Below are 20,819 nucleotides of genomic sequence, written 5' to 3'. Positions count from 1 at the left end.
GCCCACCCCCCCACCCCATGAAACCTGGACCTTGCTATTGGTGGAGAGGATTGTGTACCTCAGCGATGCAGATAGCTGTACTGTAGGTGCAATGACAACAGAGGGGAATCTGTTAAGAGGCAAGACAAATGTGGGGTTCCTGAAGAGGGGCAGCAGCCTTTACAGTAGTTGCTGGGGCAACAGTCGGGATGATTGACTGAACTGTCGTAACATCAACCAAAACAGCATTGCTGTGCTGGTACTAAGAATGGTTGAAAGCAAGGGTAAATTACAGCCATAATTTTTCCTGAGGGTATGCAGCGTTTCTGTATGGTTAAATGATGATGGTGCCCTCTTGGGTAAAATATTCTGGAGGTAAAATAGTCCCCCATACGGGCCTCCGGGTGGGAACTACTCAAGAGGACGTCATTATCAGGAGAAACAAAACTGGCATTTTACGGATCGGAGCTTGGAATGTGAGAGCCCTTAATCGGATAGGTAGGTTAGAAAATTTAAAAAGTGAAATGGATAGTTTAAAATTAGATATATTGGAAATTAGTTAAGTTCGGTGCCAGGAGGAACAGGATTTGTGGTCAGATGAATACAGGATTATAAGTACAAAATCAAATAAGGGTAATGCAAGAGTAGCTTTAATAATGGAAAAAAAAAAGTGCATAAGCTACTGTGGACAGCATAGTGAAAACATTATTGTAGCCAAGACAGGCATGAAACCCACACCCACTACAGTAGTACAAGTTTATATGCCAACAAGCTCCGCAGATGGTGAAGAGATTAAAGAAATGCATTATGAGATAAAAGAAATGATTCATGTAGTTACGGAAGATGAAAATTTAATAGTCATGGGGGACTGGAATTCGATGTTAGGAAAAGGAATAGAAGGGAAAATAGTAGCTGAATATGGACTGGTGGTAAGGAATGAAAGAGGAAACTGGTAGAATTTTGCGCAGAACATAACGTAATCAACGCTAACATTTGGTTTAAGAATCAGGAAAAAATGTATATGTGGAAGAGACCTGGAGACACTGGAAGGTTTGGGATTGATTATGTAATGGTAAGACAGAGATTTGGGAACCAGGTTTTAAATTGTAAGACTTTTCCTGGGGCAGATGTGGACTCTGACCACAATTTGCTGATTATGAACTGTAGATTGAAACTGCGGAAAGGTAGGAATTCATGGAGATGGGACCTGGATAAACTGAAAGAAATAAAAGTTGTAGAGAGTTTCAGAGGGAGCATTAGGGAACGATTGACAAGGACAGGGGAAAGTAATACAGTAGAAGAATGAGTAGCTTTGAGAGATGAAATAGTGAACGCAGCAGAGAAAACAAGTAGGTAAAAAGATGAGGGCTAGTAGAAATCCTTGGGTAACAGAAGAGATATTGAATTTAATTGATGAAAGTAGAAAATATAAAAATGCAGTAAATGAAGCAGGCGAAAAGGAATAAAAGCATCTAAAAAATGAGATTGACAGCAAGTGCAAAATGGCTAAGTGGGAATGGCTAGAGGACAAATATAAGGATGTAGAAACATTTATCACTAGGGGTAAGATAGATGCTGCCTACAGAAAAATAAGAGAACTACCTGTGTGAATACCAAAGAGCTCAGATGGTGAACTCAGTCTCAAGCAAAAAAGGGAAAACCAAAAGGTGGAATGAGTATGTAGAGGGTCTATACAAGGGCGATGCACTTGAAAACAATATTATGGAAATTGAAAAGGACATAGATGAAAATGAGATGGGAGATATGATATGGTGTGAAGAATTGGACAGACCCCTGAAAGACCTAAGTAGAAACAAGGCCTTGGGATTAGACAACATTCCGTTAGAACTACTGATAGCCTTGGGAGAGCCAGCCATCTGGTGGGCAAGATCTATGAGACAGGCGAAATACTCTCGGACTTCAAGAAGAATATAAGAATTCCAATTCCAAAGAAAGCAGTTGTTGGCAGGTTTGAAAATTACTGAACTATCATTTTAATAAGTCACAGCTGCAAAATACTAACACGAATTCTTTACAGATGAATGGGAAAACTGGTATAAGCTGGCCATGGGGAAGATCAGTTTGGATTCCGTAAAAATGTTGGAACATGCGGGGCAATACTGTCCCCATGACTTACCTTAGAAGCTAGATTTAGCAAACCTACGTTTATAGCATTTGTAGACTTAGAGAAAGCTTTTGACAGTGCTGACTGGAATACTGTCTTTCAAATTCTGAAGGTGGCAGGGATAAAATACAGGGAGTGAGAGGCTATAGCCAATTTGTAGAGAGACCAGATGCCAGTTACAAGAGGAGTCGAGGAGCACGAATAGGAAGCAATGATTGAGAAGGGAGTGAGACAGGGTTTTAGCCTATCCCCGGTGTTACTTAATCTGTACATTGAACAAGCACTAAAGAAAACCAAAGAACAAATAAAAAAAACATTGAGGTTTGCCAGTGACATTGTAATTTTATTAGAGGCAGCAAAGGACTTTTAAGAACAGTTGAACGGAATTGACAGTGTCTTGAAAGGTGGATATAAGATGAACATCAATAATAGCAAAACGGGGATAATGGAATGTAGTTAGATTAAATCAGGTGTTGCTGAGGGAATTTGATTAGCATGGAGAGCTGCATCAAACCAGTCTTTGGACTGAAGACAACAACAACAACAGGGATCACAAAAAATGAAACTAATTAATTGTCTTAAGTGAACATAGTGTTCAATTTTTGAGTTGCCAAATTTTAAAACCCGTCACCTGAAGGTGAAATGTACCGTTCCTGTGTGTGTGTGTGTGTGTGTGTGTGTGTGTGTGTGTAAAAATTGGTGTAATTAATTATGCAGGGTTAATATGTCAACATAAATAGTCAATTTTTGACAATATGATGTAATTGTATGGATAAATAGTTCACTCGACAAGTCGTGGCAGGAGAATATGTATATGAAAGTTAAGGATATTTGCAAGCTTTCAGAGCCAGGGGCTCTTTCTTCTGATAGAAGGGTTGAAGCGGGGGGAGGAAGGCTGAAAGAAAGAAACTGGCAAGGTTTAGCAAATGGGGGGTGGGGGGCTGCTGGGCAACTTCCTGTAACTCTCCCCATTTCCTGAACCTTGGCACACCTTTACCTTCATTCCTCTTCCTTCCTGTTCAACCCATCTGCCAGAAGAAAAATCAGCTGACTCTGAAAGCTCTTTAATTTTGGTGTATGTTTTCTCCTGCCACCACTTGGTGAGTAGATTTTTTATCAATCCAGTCCTATTATAATTATGTAGGGTGTTATGGATAATGACTAATTACATAAACTGTATTTGACACTGACTCATTTCATCTTTTCATTTGTAATCTGTACACAGATTGTGAACAAATGGAACACAGCATTGATTGGACTTATGACATACTTCAGAGAAGCAGTAGTAAACACTCAGGAGCTGCTTGATCTTCTTGTGAAATGTGAAAATAAAATTCAGACCCGTATAAAAATTGGTCTCAACTCAAAAATGCCTTCAAGGTTTCCCCCTGTTGTATTCTACACTCCAAAGGAGTTGGGTGGCCTTGGAATGCTGTCCATGGGGCATGTTCTGATACCACAGGTAAGCATTATAATCTCCCAACACTGATGTATTACAAGAATTTCACAACCTACAGGATTTTACAAACTTTGCTAAAAATAGTGGACTGGATGAATGAGAAATTGCTGTTGCAGTTTTAAATGTGGATAGGCAACCAATTGATGAATGGAACATAGATGTGTAACAATGCTACTTACATACTTTCTATTTTTTGTATATTGTTAAATAATTTAGGTTACATAAAATAAAGAAAGGCAACCTATAGTGAATCAATGCTTGGAGCATAGAAACACATAACAGAAAACAGCAGTCACACTAGCTTTCAAGCACTAGCTCTTTTTCTAGTAATAGTACACACATTCGCACACTTAACCACAAATACACCCAAATGCAAGCATTGCTTTGGCCATGTCTGTGTGTGTGTGTGTGTGTGTGTGTGTGTGTGTGTGTGTGTGTGTGTGTGTGTGTGTGCGTGCGTGCGTGCTTTTGCTAGAAAAAGAGCTATTGTGAATGTTGTTTCTTGTTATGTGTTTCTATGCTCCCACTCATCATCCGCAATATGTGAGTGGTTGCCTTTCCTGTATTTTATTTATTTATGAGTATTTATATCATGTGTAATGTGTCAAAATTGTGATTACATATGTTTACATGTATATTAAATTACAATTTGACTCTGCAGATATTACTTTGTTATAAGTAAAACAATAAAAGATTATTTATTTCACTCCTCAGTAGTGACATGTTTATAACAGTTAACAGATGTGGTGGTTGTCGTACTACATGGCAGTCAGTTCAGTGATAGTTTCAATAAAAATGCATGCAAGGGCTGTTCAAAAAGTATTCAACTTTTATTTATAAAATCAATCTTTACTCAGGTATAATTGTTTTGACCCTAGTCACCTTCAGAATAGTCCCCTGTAGCTTCTGCAAACCTTTCCCAATGCTGCTGCCATAGTGGGAAGCATCGGTGGTAAGCCTCTTTTGGTATGGTGCACAGCTGCTCCATCAAATTCTGCACAATGTCTTTCCTGTTTCACAGTCTGGTCCCTTTCAGAATCTTTTACAGTTTAGGAAAAGCCAGAAGTCACTCATTGCTAGGTCAGGAGGCTAGTGTGGCGGACAAACCACATCTGTGTCGTGTTTGGCCAAAAAACTCAGAACTAATTGAGAACGATTAGTAGGTGCGTTACCTTAGTGAAGAGACCAACAGCTTGCTGCCTCTAAGTCTGGGTATTCACATCTCACTGCTTCATAAAAGCGACACAGAATCTCTTGGTAGTATTCCTTATTGACATCAGTATCTTCTGAGACATACTTGTGATGGCCCGCACAATGGAGTCAAAGACAAGACAGTCAGCATAATTTTCACATTTCTGCATACCTGCCTCAGTTTGTTTGGGTCTTGAGTATGGTGGATGCTTCCACTGCAATGACTGGAACTTCATTTCTAGTTCATACCTACAAACCCTGGACTCATTACCAGTGATCACTGTGTTAAGAAAGTTGGTCACAGTGTCTAGCATGTCCTGTTTGAACAAAGTTTCTTATGTTCGGTTGTTAGCTGAGATCCTCCTGAGGTTCAACTGTTTTGTTAAAATAGAGTGAGTGGATCCATTACTAATTTCAACCGTCAAGTGAGCGCACCAACCACAAATAGAATGGTTTTGCACGGTTCGGTTGTTGTTTCACAGTTGCAAGCCCATATTTATTCCTTCAGTATTAGTTGAGCAAACCATGATAAATTGTTTTGTCATACGTCCAAGTGAGCAGCAATAACACAAAATACAAAACAAGCTAGGCAAGAAAATATTATTAATCAGTGCAAGAAAATGACCCAGATCATGAGCTAGCAGCACAATCTCACAATGAGGCAGTTGTCTCCGAAATAGTTGGTAATTGAATAAGTGGTTGGCTGGGATCTTAAGTGACTGCAGTATCTAGTGCTTCAAATGGGTCATTACTGTCTCAGTAACACCTGTCCAAGGCAACAGAATGATATGATGGAAGTTTATTCCATTATCGTTTAATAAAACAGTGCTTAAGCTCAAATTATGTAAGTTTATTCTATTGTTGTCTAATGAAACTAATATTAAACTGTGATTTTGCTTGTACATGTTTACCTTGTTAACATAAAAGCTGCTAATCTTTACACCATGTGCTTGATTGTGTTATGAAAAACAGCATGTGCACTCATGGGTTAACATTGTCAGCAAGTTTTCTGATCATTGATTTGTCTATCCTGCATCACCAAGGTCCTTATATGAGCAATAAAAACTCATTAGCAGATGTTGTGGACTTACCTAAAAGTGCTTCTCTCTTCATTAATGAATATCCATTTTTGAAGTGGTTGTACCACTCCTTTATCTGTGTGGTACCCATTGCTTCATCTCCAAACACTTTCAAATTATGCGAAGCGTTCAACTTGAGAATCGTCAAGCTTAAAACAAAATTTGATGCACTATGTGTGCCTACGAAGGTAGAGCATATAAGGACACCAGTACCATTGTTGGTTTCAACAGTAAAAAATATTGGATACTTTTTGAACAGCCCTCATATACAAACGCTGCACAACATCTAAATGAATGGAAACTAACATTATCAACATAAAATACCTATATTAATATTTAATCAATTATCATCTTCACTCTTCAGTAGTAATATGTTCAGAACAATTTGGCGGGCACGGTCGTTTTCGTACTATTGGCATAGCTGGGCATAAGACAGTTAATCCATTAATCGATAATCAACAAAGTTAACTCTTTGAGTAGCAGATTAATTTTTAAGGTAATTTAAAAAAACTTAATGGACTGTTTAACTTGCATGAACTTTTTGTGGTCTGTTAATCATTGCTTAGGTACCTAATATTTGTCAAAAATGATGCCGCACCACCTGCCTAAATCATGTTCTGACGTGTTCGGGTCATGTTGGTGTCTGGGTTATTGTTGTTTGCTTATCGACTTCCCGTTAAGCACTAAATTTTTTTAGTAGATTGACTGTGGAAACTAGGTCATGGAATCAAGTTGTAGCATCTACAGCTGATGAAAATAAATGGCCACATTTACGTGATTACATTAATTTTGTATCCGGATCGGGAGAACAAATACTTTTCCACTGTAAACTGTGCTTGCCTAAAAAATCAACAATTGGGCTCATATTTCAAGCCTTAACAAATTAAAACAGCTCATAGGGAGACCACATGAATTTCAGTATGTATTGTTTAAAGAAATAGTATCAGCAGTGGCTGGTCAAGGAAAGCCGAAAAGAGAAATGAAACTTGTCCATTCAGATATCGACAGTGTAGCTAGTAGCAGTAATCCAATTAATATGACAGAGAAGCACTGGAGAGTGTTTTGGCATTGCAGTGATTGGCAGTGGTGTCTCTCAAGCTGGAGCGAGTAATATGTTCGATTCACTTGCTCATTTCACTACACCCACAACATAAAGTTTACTCTCGTGAGTTAATGATTAACTTTAGCTTCTGATAAATCAGCTGTGAAGTCTCAGTTTAACATTTAACGAAGTTAACATTTTTGGTAATGGCTTAATGATAAGTGAAGTTAACTTTTTGATTAATATTGTCCAGCTATAACTATCGGGCAGTTAACTTCAACAATTCATATACGATAAAAATATGTATCAGCACTACACAACGACTGATCAAAATAGCTTAGTCTATTTGCAACGCTTGTATTAACTTTTGACAATTGTCAAACTGTTCAGCTATATCTTATCTTAGGTAATCTTCTTTCACAAATTCCTCAGGAAATAATAATGAGTGAATCAAGAGAAACCGATATAGTTCAGTTTTGAAGGGAGTCACTATTCTGTAAGTTTTTGATCTCAGTGGGAAGAAGGTGAAACCCTTTTGCATCTGCGTACTTGGACACCTCTCTGCACCAGGCACAGATTGTTTACTTGATAGTGTATGTTGTTATTGTTGCAGTGTCATGCATGTGAACTGCTGAATTGTTTACAAAGAGAATAGGGTTCTCTATAAAAAGCACATTAGAAGAAAAGATGTATTGACAAGCAGTAGTAAGTATTCCCAGCTGCCTAAGTAGTTCGCGACAGGACTGTGGTGGCCTTTTCTTCTTCTTCTTCTTCTTCTTCTTCTTCTTCTTCTTCCTTCTTTTTTTTTTTGGGGGGGGGGGGGGAGATAAAGTTTTTAAGCAAGAAGAGTGTTTCCAAGATAGTAGCAAAATAAGCTGCATTATGACCATTTGTCTCCAACACGAGAAAGCATTCATAATGGGAAAATAAATATATAAAAATAAAAAAAATGTTGTTGTGATTTGAATTTAAACTATTGGTTTTCTTTTTATTTATTTCTAGTCGGATTTGAGATGGTCTAAGCAGACTGATGTTGGAATTACACATTTCCGTTCTGGAATGAGCCATGATGAAGACCAACTTATCCCTAATTTATACAGATACATCCAGCCTTGGGAGTCTGAATTTATTGATTCACAGCGAGTGTGGGCTGAATATGCATTGAAAAGACAGGAAGCAAATGCCCAGAACAGAAGGCTTACTCTCGAGGATCTTGAAGACAGTTGGGATAGAGGAATTCCTCGCATAAATACTCTTTTCCAGAAAGATAGGCATACTCTTGCTTATGACAAAGGCTGGAGAATAAGAACTGAATTCAAGCAGTACCAGGTAAGATTGTTAACAGTAAAAAGTTACAAACTTCAAAATGACAATATAATGTATATCTAAAAACAAAGATGATGTGACTTACCAAATGAAAGTGCTGGCAGGTCGACAGACACACAAACAAACACAAACATACACACAAAATTCAAGCTTTCGCAACAAACTGTTGCCTCGTCAGGAAAGAGGGAAGGAGAGGGAAAGACGAAAGGATGTGGGTTTTAAGGGAGAGGGTAAGGAGTCATTCCAATCCCGGGAGCGGAAAGACTTACCTTAGGGGGAAAAAAGGACGGGTATACACTCGCACAAACACACATATCCATCCACACATATACAGACACAAGCAGACATTAAATATGTCTGCTTGTGTCTGTATATGTGTGGATGGATATGTGTGTTTGTGCGAGTGTATACCCGTCCTTTTTTCCCCCTAAGGTAAGTCTTTCCGCTCCCGGGATTGGAATGACTCCTTACCCTCTCCCTTAAAACCCACATCCTTTCGTCTTTCCCTCTCCTTCCCTCTTTCCTGATGAGGCAACAGTTTGTTGCGAAAGCTTGAATTTTGTGTGTATGTTTGTGTTTGTTTGTGTGTCTGTCGACCTGCCAGCACTTTCATTTGGTAAGTCACATCATCTTTGTTTTTAGATATATATTTCCTACGTGGAATGTTTCCCTCTATTATGACAATATAATGTGTTACACAATGCTGATTGCAATAAACATTTTTCTAGGTTTTGAAGCAAAACCCATTTTGGTGGACACATCAGCGGCATGATGGTAAATTGTGGAATCTAAATAACTACCGGACTGATATGATTCAAGCTTTGGGGGGAGTTGAAGGAATCTTGGAACATACACTTTTCAAGGGCACTTACTTCCCAACATGGGAAGGTCTTTTTTGGTAAGTAATACTGAACGGTGGATCTCGGTGTATAATGTCAAGTGTATTTTCAGTGTAATTCTTTGTTGAATACTGCAAATTTACTGGATAGATCAGTGGTTTATAGCTTTTGTTGCCTTTGTCTCATTCAGGGAAAAGGCTTCAGGATTTGAAGAATCCATGAAGTACAAAAAACTAACAAATGCCCAGAGATCTGGTCTCAACCAGATACCAAATCGACGATTCACACTCTGGTGGTCACCCACAATCAACAGGGCAAATGTTTATGTTGGTTTCCAGGTGAGTTTATGGTTAAGATGTATGTGGTAAATATTTATTGTTAAAGGTTTGGTATTCCATCTTATCTTGGAATTCTTTTTTAGGTCCAACTTGATTTGACTGGAATTTTCATGCATGGCAAAATTCCAACATTGAAGATTTCACTTATTCAAATCTTCCGTGCTCACTTGTGGCAGAAGGTCCACGAGTCCATTGTTATGGATCTATGTCAGGTAATTGTTCATTCTTTTTAGTCTTGGTAGCTGTCACATTTTTCTGTACTATTGGAAATCATTTGGGAAATAACATCACACTTTCAACTGCAAAGTCTGCGTTTTGTTACTGATCTGCAGTAACTTACCCAGGTCAGTGGTTTAGCGCTCCATGTGTGTAACATCAGTATAAACAACCAATCTGTTAACAGTACCTTCTTTTATTATATAGACTGATAATGCCATCAAGGTATAAAGAACTAGGAAATATAATATAGTAATAAAAAAAATCTAATTCCCTCACAAGCATTCTTCCGGGCTATCTATATACACTATGTAATCAAAAGTATCCGGGCACCTGGCTGAAAATGACTTACAAGTTCGTGGTGCCCTCCATCGGTAATGCTTGATTTCCATATAGTGTCGGCCCACCCTTAGCCTTGATGACAGCTTCCACTCTCGCAGGCATACATTCAGTCAGGTGCTGGAAGGTTTCTTGGGGAATGACAGCCCATTCTTCATGGAGTGCTGCACGTAGGAGAGGTATCGATGTCGGTCGGTGAGGCCTAGTATGAAGCCTGCGTTCCAAAACAACCCAAAGGTGTTCCATAGGATTCAGGTCAGGACTCTGTGCAGGCCAGTCCATTAGAGGGATGTTACTGCCGTGTAACCACTCCACCACAGGCCATGCATTATGAACATCGTGTTGAAAGAGCAATCGCCGTCCCCGAATCGCTCTTCAACAGTGGGAAGCAAGAAGGTGCTTAAAACATCATTCTAGGCCTGTATTGTGATAGTGCCATGCAAAACAAGGGTGCAAGCCCCTTCCATGAAAAACACGACCACACCATAACACCACTGCCTCTGATTTTTACTGTTGGCACCACACATGCTGGCAGGTGATGTTTCCCGGGCATTTGCCACATCCACACGTTGCCATTGGATTTCCACATTGTGTACCATTATTCGTCAATCCACACAACATATTTCTACTATTCGATCGTCCAATGTTTACGCTCCTTACACCAAGCGAGGTGTCGTTTGGCATTTACCACCGTGATGTGTGGCCTATGGGCAGCCCCTTGACCATGAAATTCAAGTTTTCTCACCTCCCATCTGTCAGAGTACTTGCAGTGGATACTGATTCAGTTTGGAATTCCTGTGTGATGGTCTAGATAGATGTCTGCCTATTACACATTATGACCTCCTTCATCTGTAGGCAGTCTGTCAGTCAACAGACAAGATCTCCTGTATGCTTTTGAGCTGTATGTGTCCCTTCACGTTTCCACTTCATTATTACATCAGAAACAGTGGACCTAGGGATGTTTAGGAGTGTGGAAATCTCATGTGCAGACGTATGACACAAGTGTCACCCAATCAGCTGACCACGTTCGAAGTCCATGAGTTCTGCAGAGTGCCCCTTTCTGCTCTCTCACGATGAGTGACTACTGAGGTGCTGCAGAGTGCCCCTTTCTGCTCTCTCACGATGAGTGACTACTGAGGTGGCTGATATGGAGTACCTTGGCAGTAGGTGGCAGCACAATGCACCTAATATGAAAAAAGTATGTTTTTGGGGGTTTCCGGATACTTTTGATCACATAGTGTAAAAGTACTTTCCAATAGCATGGACTGCTTGAAGACTAGCATAATCTTATTTCTCAGAAGTTCTTCACACTGTGTTATGCAGTACAGAAGCAGTGTTTGGAATCTATCAGGCTATTTCATACTGAGGATGTTGATGTTTGTTACTAGGTGGTATCTCGGATTTTTCTACTTCACCATAGCTCATGTCTCTCGGAAGCCAAGATAGCCACGCTAGTGTTCCAGTAGAATTTTTGATGTCACTTGCTTTCAATTCAGGAAATACCTTCAACATTTGCTTGATAGATTTTGTGTGGTGATTGCCAGGGTCTAAAAAGAGCCCTTTTCGTAACTCATCCTTCTTTAAGGGGAATTGGAACACCCTATCCCGACAATGCTAGATTTAGTGACTTAGCTTCCCTGTATTTCAGGAACTACTGTAGCCATTGACATGAAACTTTTACAGGACATTGAACTGTGTGTTCTGAGTCTACTGAACTACAATAATTGCATTTGAGCCACTGCTTTTGGAAATACAATTTTTAACTATACAGTTAAAATATTGTGTACTTTTTTTGTACATTATCCTAAATAATTGTAATTATACATAACATTATGTTGTTCTTTTAGTTCAGTAGACTCAGGATATGTATGTTATTACTCCCTGAAAATTTGAACACTCTACTCGAAGTGGTTTCTGAGATTTAGGGAAAAATGCAACAGAAAATGTAAATTTTCAGGAATGGCTTCTAAAGTTTCAAAAGACTGTAACTCACTAAATATATGTTTTTTATTTTTAGTCACTCAGAAGCTCCATGCACCATACTGTATATCATCCTCTTGATATTTTTCCAAGTTTTTTCTTCTTTCTGGACTCCTAAGTGACCAACTGTGGTGCAAACTCTGCTTTATCATTGCGAATCTTGTCCATCTAGTCAAGTTCTGTGATACAGAATGAGATTTTCACTCTGCAGCGGAGTGTGCGCTGATATGAAACTTCCTGGCAGATTAAAACTGTGTGCCCGACCGAGACTCGAAGGCAAAGGTCCCGAGTTCGAGTCTCGGTTGGGCACACAGTTTTAATCTGCCAGGAAGTTTTCTGTGATGCAGTTTGCTCCAGGATTAGTTCCTGTATGCTGTAGCACTTTCACTCTACCAGTGTTGCCATCATTAAAAACAATAACAGCATCACTGCCCACCCCCCTCCCCCCCACTTTAGTGTCTTCATTCCAACTAAAACCTTTTTTGGTGAGTGAGTAAATGTAAGATTATTGAACAGCTCATTGGTATTTTGAGTCTGACCATGCAGACACCTCTTGAGTAATTCATGATTTGCCAGATCTCTGTAAATAGCTTTTGTGATATCTGTGACTGCTGCTGGGAGGGAATGTTTATGGCTGTATGAACTGTTTGAGTACTGGGCATTGTGGTAATTGCACCACGAGTCAGGTCCAGGAGGGCAAAGGTGGTATACTGGTTCATCATCAGTTGACAGTCTGTGGAAGAAGGTAGCCCATACTGTCTGCTTCATTTTCCTCAAATCCTCAGTATTATTTCTAATGGCCATCCCATAATACTGCTGTAGTTCATCAATCATTTTGTCTGTCAGCATGCTTTTTATGGTTTTACCACCAGAAAGTTTCTTGCCTCTCAAACTTTGTTTCAACTTCCTCAACTTGGTGCCCATCCTCTTCTGGACATGACGAATACAAACAAGCAATTTAACCTTTATAACACAGCAGTCCACAACCTCCCATATAAAAAAAAATGAACGATTTTAGTAGATCTTGAAGTAATGCACATAAAAATTTTAATGTTTTCGGTCGGTGTCTATTATATTTTAAAAAAATAAAATAAAGTACTTCCCATATGGGTTTATAAGTGATATATATATATAACATTTTATTCAGAAAATTGTAAATTTTGTAATGAGATAAAAATCTGAAAATGTCAAAAAAAAATTTTTTTTTCGTGTTCTAACTCCCCTTAAGTTATGCTATTAATACTGCGCATTCTGTGAAAGTTGGTGAGATTGGATAAGTTCCAGTTGTCTATCGAATATTGGTCATTACCTTTTGATTAATACATTTGAAGGCAGTTACAAATCATTGCACATGTGATCTGTCATTATAAATTTAATACCATTAAAAATTACAACTAAACCATGGACACCAGTTGTGCATCCAGAAGATATTCAAATTAACTGTGAAGAATGGGGCTTGAAATGTTAACATTGTGATGCTCTTGGGCATTTGATTCAGTCTTGTGCTAATAATGCATATTTTTCTTTGTAACATTTGTTATCACTCTTGTCAAATTTCCTATATTCACAAAGTTAATTTGCACCCATTTTGGGATTAACGTGATTATAATTTTCCCCATGATTTACATTTTATGGAATGATGCTTGTGGCAAAAAAGTGATCTAATTGACATAAAATGACACTGGCATGGGGTTGGCTTTAAAGTAGTGTTTGCATACTTGAGGCAGTTAAGTTTTGGACACCTAGGCGCTCTGCTCAGTAGATATGAATCAGGCAGTTGGTAAAAGGGGAGTAATTTATAGCTTTCCTCCTGCCGCTGCCAATTTCGACTTGGCGTGGTGGCTGATGAGAATAATTAGGTTTGTTAGAGTAACTGTATCATCACTGATCACAACCATTTACAAACTGTGTCTACTGGTGTGTGCAGCTTCATGATCATCATAACATGTTTGCATTTCTCGAACGCATGTTTCGAGTTTGACCACTTGTAGCACTGGTTGAAACCTCTGCTCTCATTGTGTTGCTCAAATGTTTGTGATTTAAATAATGAAACACGGCACCAGTTACTTGTTTTTCCATGTTTAACACAACATGTTTCGAGAATTTATTCTTATTGTCAACTGCAAATATTTATGTAAGTATTTTTTGTGATGTTTCTAAACAAACTGTTAAGAGTGATGGTTTGTGTGTGTGGTTTTCTGCATAATAGAGGAGGCACAGTGTACCGTATAACAGTGACGCATGATTACAGCACAATAGAGGCAAAACGACCAACACACACAGACATAAAACAAAATAGTTTTGTAAATATATGCGCTTGACAGTAAAAATAAATTCTCTCAATGTGTCGTGATAAGCCTGAAAAAATTTGTAACTGATGCAGTGTTGCATCATTTAAATGATAAATAACACAGTTGTAGGCTCTCCAGAAGCATTCATTATGAGAAATGAAATTAAGTCAAACGTTTCTACTCCCCGTGCAGTTACCAGTTCTAGTTCCATCAGTGGCTAAACATAGTACAAAATTCAGATAAGTTTCATTAGATAATAAACAAGTCCTCGGCAAGGATTTTGATGCCTATTATGTACATATATCATACATAAACTACGAAAATGCGAGAGGGAATTGTATATGTAATTTCTATTGTTTAAAAAGTTATTTCCCACATTTTACATTTTCCTCACATTTTACGCCGTTTTTTAAAGTATACACTGGAATCCCACTTCCACACTTTTCAATATAATAAATGAAATAAAGTGGTAATTATAATGTTTTATTTGTTAATATTTTGTTTTTGAATAATTGTAGTTTGTCAGGTGTATTCACTATTCATGCTGATGTGCAGGCAAATCGTTTGTAATGGTACTGTGCAATGATTTTAGCCTTGAGCTATCTATGTGAACATTCACATATATTAATATTACATACTTGCCTTTTGGATTTCAAATTTTAAATCCTCGCCAATCCATGCTTAGCTCTTATTGCCAACAGCACTGTGCAAAAGGCTACCTAAAATTAATACGTTTACAATGGGCGTGATACTAATTGTTAAGTAGATTCTATTTTCCTGCAATCAAAATATGTTACATAATATACATTAACAAGTTCTTCTTGGATGCTTTCCTGTCAACAGAGCCACTTGGAGAGCTGTTTGGTTTTTGTTAACTTGATAAATATTCTCAGCATTTTCATATTTGTGTACATCATGTGTTCTGTTTCAAAGTATGCTAATATTTTTGTATGCAATAATTCCTTTAACTTTTGATAATTTATGCTGTGGTGTATCATGTTTATCTTAGAGTATGTAACAAGTTTTATAGTCAGTACAAAGTTGAGTTGAACAATATCACTTAAGAACTTAAGCTTATTTAATATTAATTTTAATAAGTTCAGCTATGTGCATGAACGTCAGGAAGTACATGTGAGTGATCAGACAATTTCTTACTGTCTCATAAGTATCTTTCATCTTGTAATAGCTTGTACTTTGTGAAACTTGTTTTAGTAGCACAGTTTTAACTTACTTGCATTATAAATAATTTGTTATTTGCAGGTATTTGATCAAGAGCTCGATGCATTAGAAATTGAGACTGTTCAGAAGGAGACTATTCATCCTCGTAAGTCTTACAAGATGAATTCATCTTGCGCTGATATTCTGCTCTTTGCTGCATACAAATGGAATGTTTCAAGGCCATCGCTTCTTGCTGATTCAAAGTAAGAATGATTTGTTTTTAATTTAACATGTACATATTTCTAAATCACTGAGAGTCCTTGTATGTACATTATATTTTTAATTTTTAGAGATACGATGGACAATACAACAACTCAGAAGTACTGGATTGATGTTCAGCTGCGGTGGGGTGATTACGACTCGCATGATATTGAAAGATATGCCCGTGCAAAGTTCTTGGATTACACAACGGACAACATGTCAATATATCCCTCACCTACAGGGTTATTGATTGCAATTGACTTGGCATACAATCTCCACAGGTATATTATTATTTTCTTTTATTGTACAATTAAAGTGAAACAGGCTGTTGTTTTAGACGCTAAAGAAAGAGTATAGTTATCTACACATATTTATAAGAAAAGGATCATATAAAAGGCTAAAAATTTGTAATTTTCTTCAGCGCCTATGGAAACTGGTATCCAGGATGCAAGCCTCTGATACAGCAGGCTATGGCCAAAATTATGAAAGCAAACCCTGCCCTTTATGTACTACGGGAGCGTATCAGAAAAGCACTTCAGTTGTATTCATCAGAACCCACAGAGCCATACTTGTCATCGCAGAATTATGGAGAGCTCTTCTCAAACCAGATCATTTGGTGAGTGATGTTACTACTGTTGTACTAGTACAACAATAAATGCAATACTTAACATTGTTATCCACTGATATTAACTTTGTGATCAGCACACCTGATTTCATATGAGCGGGCACGCCGCAGCATTTACAGAATGATTTTGCCTTCACATAATTTCTATTTTTAGACAAACCAGGGGATAAAATTGAAGTAAAACGGCTTGTCATTATTAATAATTTATTATTGTAAATAAACAAGGAAGTAACTGTAAAAATAGGCAAAAAGCAGCCACATTAAAGTGGTTTACATCAATAAAAATTTTCAGTCGGAACAAATCTCTATCTCCTGGTCACTAGTGTCACAGGAGAAATGTAATGTTCTGATGAGAATGCCTGTTCCAGACATTGTTTACACAGTTTTTGCATGATGTCAGTTGCAACAAGTCCAAAGACATTAAAGCGAGCAATAAAGTTAATTACAAATTTTTGGTAAAACTCATTAAGAGGTGCCAATTTATCTGTAGATTTTCATTCAGTTCTGGTTTCGATATTCTCAAACCTAATTGCTCTAAGAAGAAGTGGTTTGTTTGGTTTGTGGGGTGCTCAACTGCGCAGTTATCAGCACAAGAAGGAGAAGGGGGAATTGTTTATAATTGAAAAGTGACCATAAGGTAATCCTACCAGTACCATTAAATGCCCACTGCTCACTTCAATTTTGCATACTTTGCTTTCTTTATGCCAATTAAAACCAGTGCCCCAAAAAGGAACATAAATGTCTTCTACTGTAGGGCCTTTACAATCTTTAGCTCTAATACAGTTGTTATCGCTGTGTTTTTCCCAAATCCACCTGTTTATATAAGCTGTGGTGTCTTGTCATGTTTTCAGTGATAAATAGATAAAATGCATATAAATACGTATGTGCATTTTTAGCAGTCCCTTTCGGACCACGAAAAATTCCTGTAATGCTTTTACCACTTTTTTCTTGCAGTTAGTGACTGTGTAATCCATAAATTTCCATTGTCTTTTCCAGTATAAAATGTGTAGTTATCTGCTGTAACATTCTGTGCAGCAACTTCCTTACTGTCATCTACCACCTGTGACTGTTCAGATTCACTATTGTGGTTGACAGGTTCAATAATATCCTGTTCCAAATTTCCACTCGTATCTGTAGGATCACTTCAGGATCCCCTCACAGTATCACTTTCCCTGGAAATAAATATACCCATAAAATAACCAGTTAAAACTAAATTTGGGTAAATATGTGCAACAAATTGTAAACATATAAAGTTGAGGAAATACTTAAATGACTAGGAACTTGATGACTTCCGCAGAGGCAAATTTGGAGTTAACAATGATGTTGCAACTAAACAGTGCCCAGATCTGTTGGACTGGGACTGCAGTGTTGCCGATGAGAAGTGACAGTTGCAGTACGCTCATACATGTGCTTCGCGTTTCAAGAAAGTATGTCTCTTGCTTGCCTATGCAGAATTTGTCGCTTACCACCATCAACTATGACAGCCTGCAACAAGTGGAAGAAAAGTTCACCAAATAACAAACTATGATCACGTGTAGTGCCCACATTGGCTACGACATTCACAGCTTTGCACTCGTAACACTGCTGAACACTTATTGACTGTTGGAGAATGTGTGACGTAGGTGCACAGAAAAAGTCTAAACTCTTATTGATTGGTGACTCTATGGCGTGTTGTGTGCACCGCGACCAAATAGTGGATAGAATTGGAAAGAAAATCAGCATTGGCCGTATTTTGTTGTTTTATTGTCAGCAAAATCGATTTTCGGCCATTTAGTGACCATCCTCAGTGCTGTAATATACAATTAAAATTGGTAGGCACTGGTATCAAGTTATAACCACAAGCTTAGAGCGATCACATAAACTTATATTACAGCACTGAGGATGGTCACTAAATGACCAAAAATAGATTTTGCTGACAATAAAACAACAAAATACGGCCATTGCTGATTTTCCTTCCAAGTCTAAACTCGGTCGCCATCAAAACTGACGGATAACAAATAACAAAATATTGAACTAAATTTTTCATATTACCAATTTTTTATTTTATTTATTTATTTTCAATTTAGAACATTCCTTGTATGTGTAATGACCTTAGCAGCTAAGCTGCGTCAAGTCAGATATAAAATTTTAGCATTCAACAAACATCACATTTAAGAAAACTGACTGCCAGGATTATGATTGTGCTCCCTTCAAATAGATATAAGGTGAGAAATTTCTGAAATGTAACAAACCGGTTTGTCAGTTTGAATACCCTAAAAAATCAGGAGCATGGAAACTGCTACACACCCACTACCAGACCACAGACCAATCAACAGAGCAAACAGTGACATGGCCACTTCTTCTGCATCATACCACTACCACCACCACCACCACCACCACCACTGAATGTTTCTCCATTTTTGCAGCTGTGTTTATGTGATACAATTGTTCGTTATTCTGCCATAATGAGTATTTGCATTACCTTTGACCCATACATAACGTGTTAAGTTTCAGTGGTTAATGTCCAGGGAAATGGAAAAACTATGATCATCTAGGTTGTCTTCAACCCAGTGACATTGTATTTGACTGCTGTGAAATCACATTTAATGCAGATCGGCTATTACGATTGTTTTACATATCATCTATTACAATGCATATAGTAGAGCTAAACAGTCTTCTGAGTGTAGAGCAATAACATATTTTTACACTGCCACGCACTTTCTCTTCTTTTTCCTTCATGACTACAGCACATTGTCTGATTGTCTGATGCAATATGGTGAATAATATTAGTACATTGACTGAAGCAATTAGTTCAGTTTGTCAGTTTGTATCTTTTCTCAACAGTGCCACACTTTCCTATTTAGTGGTGCACTGTGCTACTAGAGATGTCAGTGGGAGTTTTTGTAGCACATTAGATACTCATTTACTTTTTTCATAGACTTCGAAGTAGTGAATGTATGTTAAATGTACTTGGCACATGAAGTACGTATAAATTAAACAATGTGGAAGTTAATTGTGTTCAGTTGCAATCATCTATTGACGTTTTAATCGGTAATACATGTGCAGGGTGTATCATAATTAATGGCGTAAACACACACAGTTGAAAGTACACGATACTATAAGCAAAAAAGTCTGAGTAAACATAGGGTTGAAAATGCGTACCTTAAGAACTACGAGCAATTTTTGATCTTAGATACTGTGAAGCAAAAATCTTCTACTGCAAGCTCTTTGCTATCCACATTTTGGGACCAAAACAAGAAAAAAGTCCCATAAACATTTGCTCTAAAAAGCACACCTTAAGTTATGAGCAATTGTTCATTAGAAGAGTTGTGTTTCCCAAGTAGTGAAGTTGAGCATGTGCTCATAGCTCTTAAGGTGTGCATTTTAGAGCACATGTTTACTGGACATTTTTTTCTTGTTTTGGTCCATACTACTACTTCCCAAAAAGTGGAAAGCAAAGAGTTTGCAGTAGAAGAGATTTGTTACACAGTATAGAAGATAAAAAATTGTTCATAGCTCTTAAGGTATGCATTTTCAACCCTATGTTTACTTAGACCCTTTGCTTCTAGTATCGTGTACTTTCAACTGCATGCATTTACGCCATTAATTATGATACACCCTTTATATGTAGCACAACATATTGCTTAAGGAGACAACATATCATCAAAATGGGATGCAAATAACATTTGATCTAAAATTCATTTTTACAGGTTTGTTGATGACACTAACGTGTATCGTGTAACCATTCACAAGACATTTGAAGGCAATTTAACAACAAAGCCAATCAATGGGGCAATTTTCATATTTAATCCCCGCACAGGCCAGTTGTTCCTGAAAATAATTCATACATCAGTTTGGGCAGGGCAGAAACGATTGGGCCAGTTGGCAAAATGGAAGACTGCTGAAGAAGTTGCTGCTCTTATTCGATCATTACCTGTTGAAGAGCAGCCAAAGCAAATTATTGTTACTAGGAAGGGAATGTTGGATCCCCTTGAGGTAAAAATAGGATAAAAGCTTTCTAGGAATTATAGTTCAACTTGTATAGTTGAATGTGTTGACTCAGACTTTAACTTCTTTGTAGGTACACTTATTGGATTTTCCAAACATAGTAATCAAAGGTTCTGAGCTGCAGCTACCATTTCAAGCATGCCTTAAAGTGGAGAAATTTGGTGATTTAATCTTGAAGGCAACAGAACCTCAGATGGTTTTATTTAATTTGTATGATGACTGGTTAAAAACTATTTCATCGTACACTGTAAGTACACAGTGTAATTTTTGGATATGAAAATAACATGATTTATGATCATTCTCAGTTTTGTACTAAAATGTGATGATACTGATATGCTATTTCAACTTCAGGCATTTTCACGGTTGATTTTGATCCTTCGAGCTCTTCATGTCAACACTGAAAGAACGAAGGTCATTTTGAAACCAGACAAAACTACTATTACAGAACCTCATCATATTTGGCCAACCCTCACTGATGAAGAATGGATAAAGGTTGAAGTACAGCTGAAGGATCTAATCTTGGCAGATTATGGCAAGAAAAACAAGTAAGCTCTGAAGTGTTAATTTTCCTAATACTTGTATCT

General features: G+C 37.7%; 1 protein-coding gene across 1 annotated transcript in view; it reads left to right on the top strand.

Annotated features, from left to right (window-relative positions):
• The window catches only part of LOC126473793 (pre-mRNA-processing-splicing factor 8), a 103,168-nt gene that overhangs the window by 68,295 nt on the left and 14,054 nt on the right, over positions 1–20,819 (top strand). Inside the window, exons 24-34 of the mRNA XM_050101071.1 lie at positions 3,330–3,566; positions 7,878–8,204; positions 8,930–9,099; positions 9,231–9,378; positions 9,462–9,590; positions 15,465–15,625; positions 15,713–15,904; positions 16,045–16,239; positions 19,938–20,223; positions 20,309–20,482; positions 20,587–20,780. Of these exons, the coding sequence (XP_049957028.1) occupies positions 3,330–3,566; positions 7,878–8,204; positions 8,930–9,099; positions 9,231–9,378; positions 9,462–9,590; positions 15,465–15,625; positions 15,713–15,904; positions 16,045–16,239; positions 19,938–20,223; positions 20,309–20,482; positions 20,587–20,780 (2,213 nt within the window). The remainder of the gene's footprint in view (positions 1–3,329; positions 3,567–7,877; positions 8,205–8,929; positions 9,100–9,230; positions 9,379–9,461; positions 9,591–15,464; positions 15,626–15,712; positions 15,905–16,044; positions 16,240–19,937; positions 20,224–20,308; positions 20,483–20,586; positions 20,781–20,819) is intronic.

Source organism: Schistocerca serialis, chromosome 1 (genome assembly GCF_023864345.2).
Source record: "Schistocerca serialis cubense isolate TAMUIC-IGC-003099 chromosome 1, iqSchSeri2.2, whole genome shotgun sequence".
In the NCBI taxonomy this organism is placed as follows: domain Eukaryota; kingdom Metazoa; phylum Arthropoda; class Insecta; order Orthoptera; family Acrididae; genus Schistocerca; species Schistocerca serialis.
The sequence above is the reverse complement of the archived record's forward strand: the minus strand, read 5'-3'. Positions and strand labels throughout refer to the sequence as shown.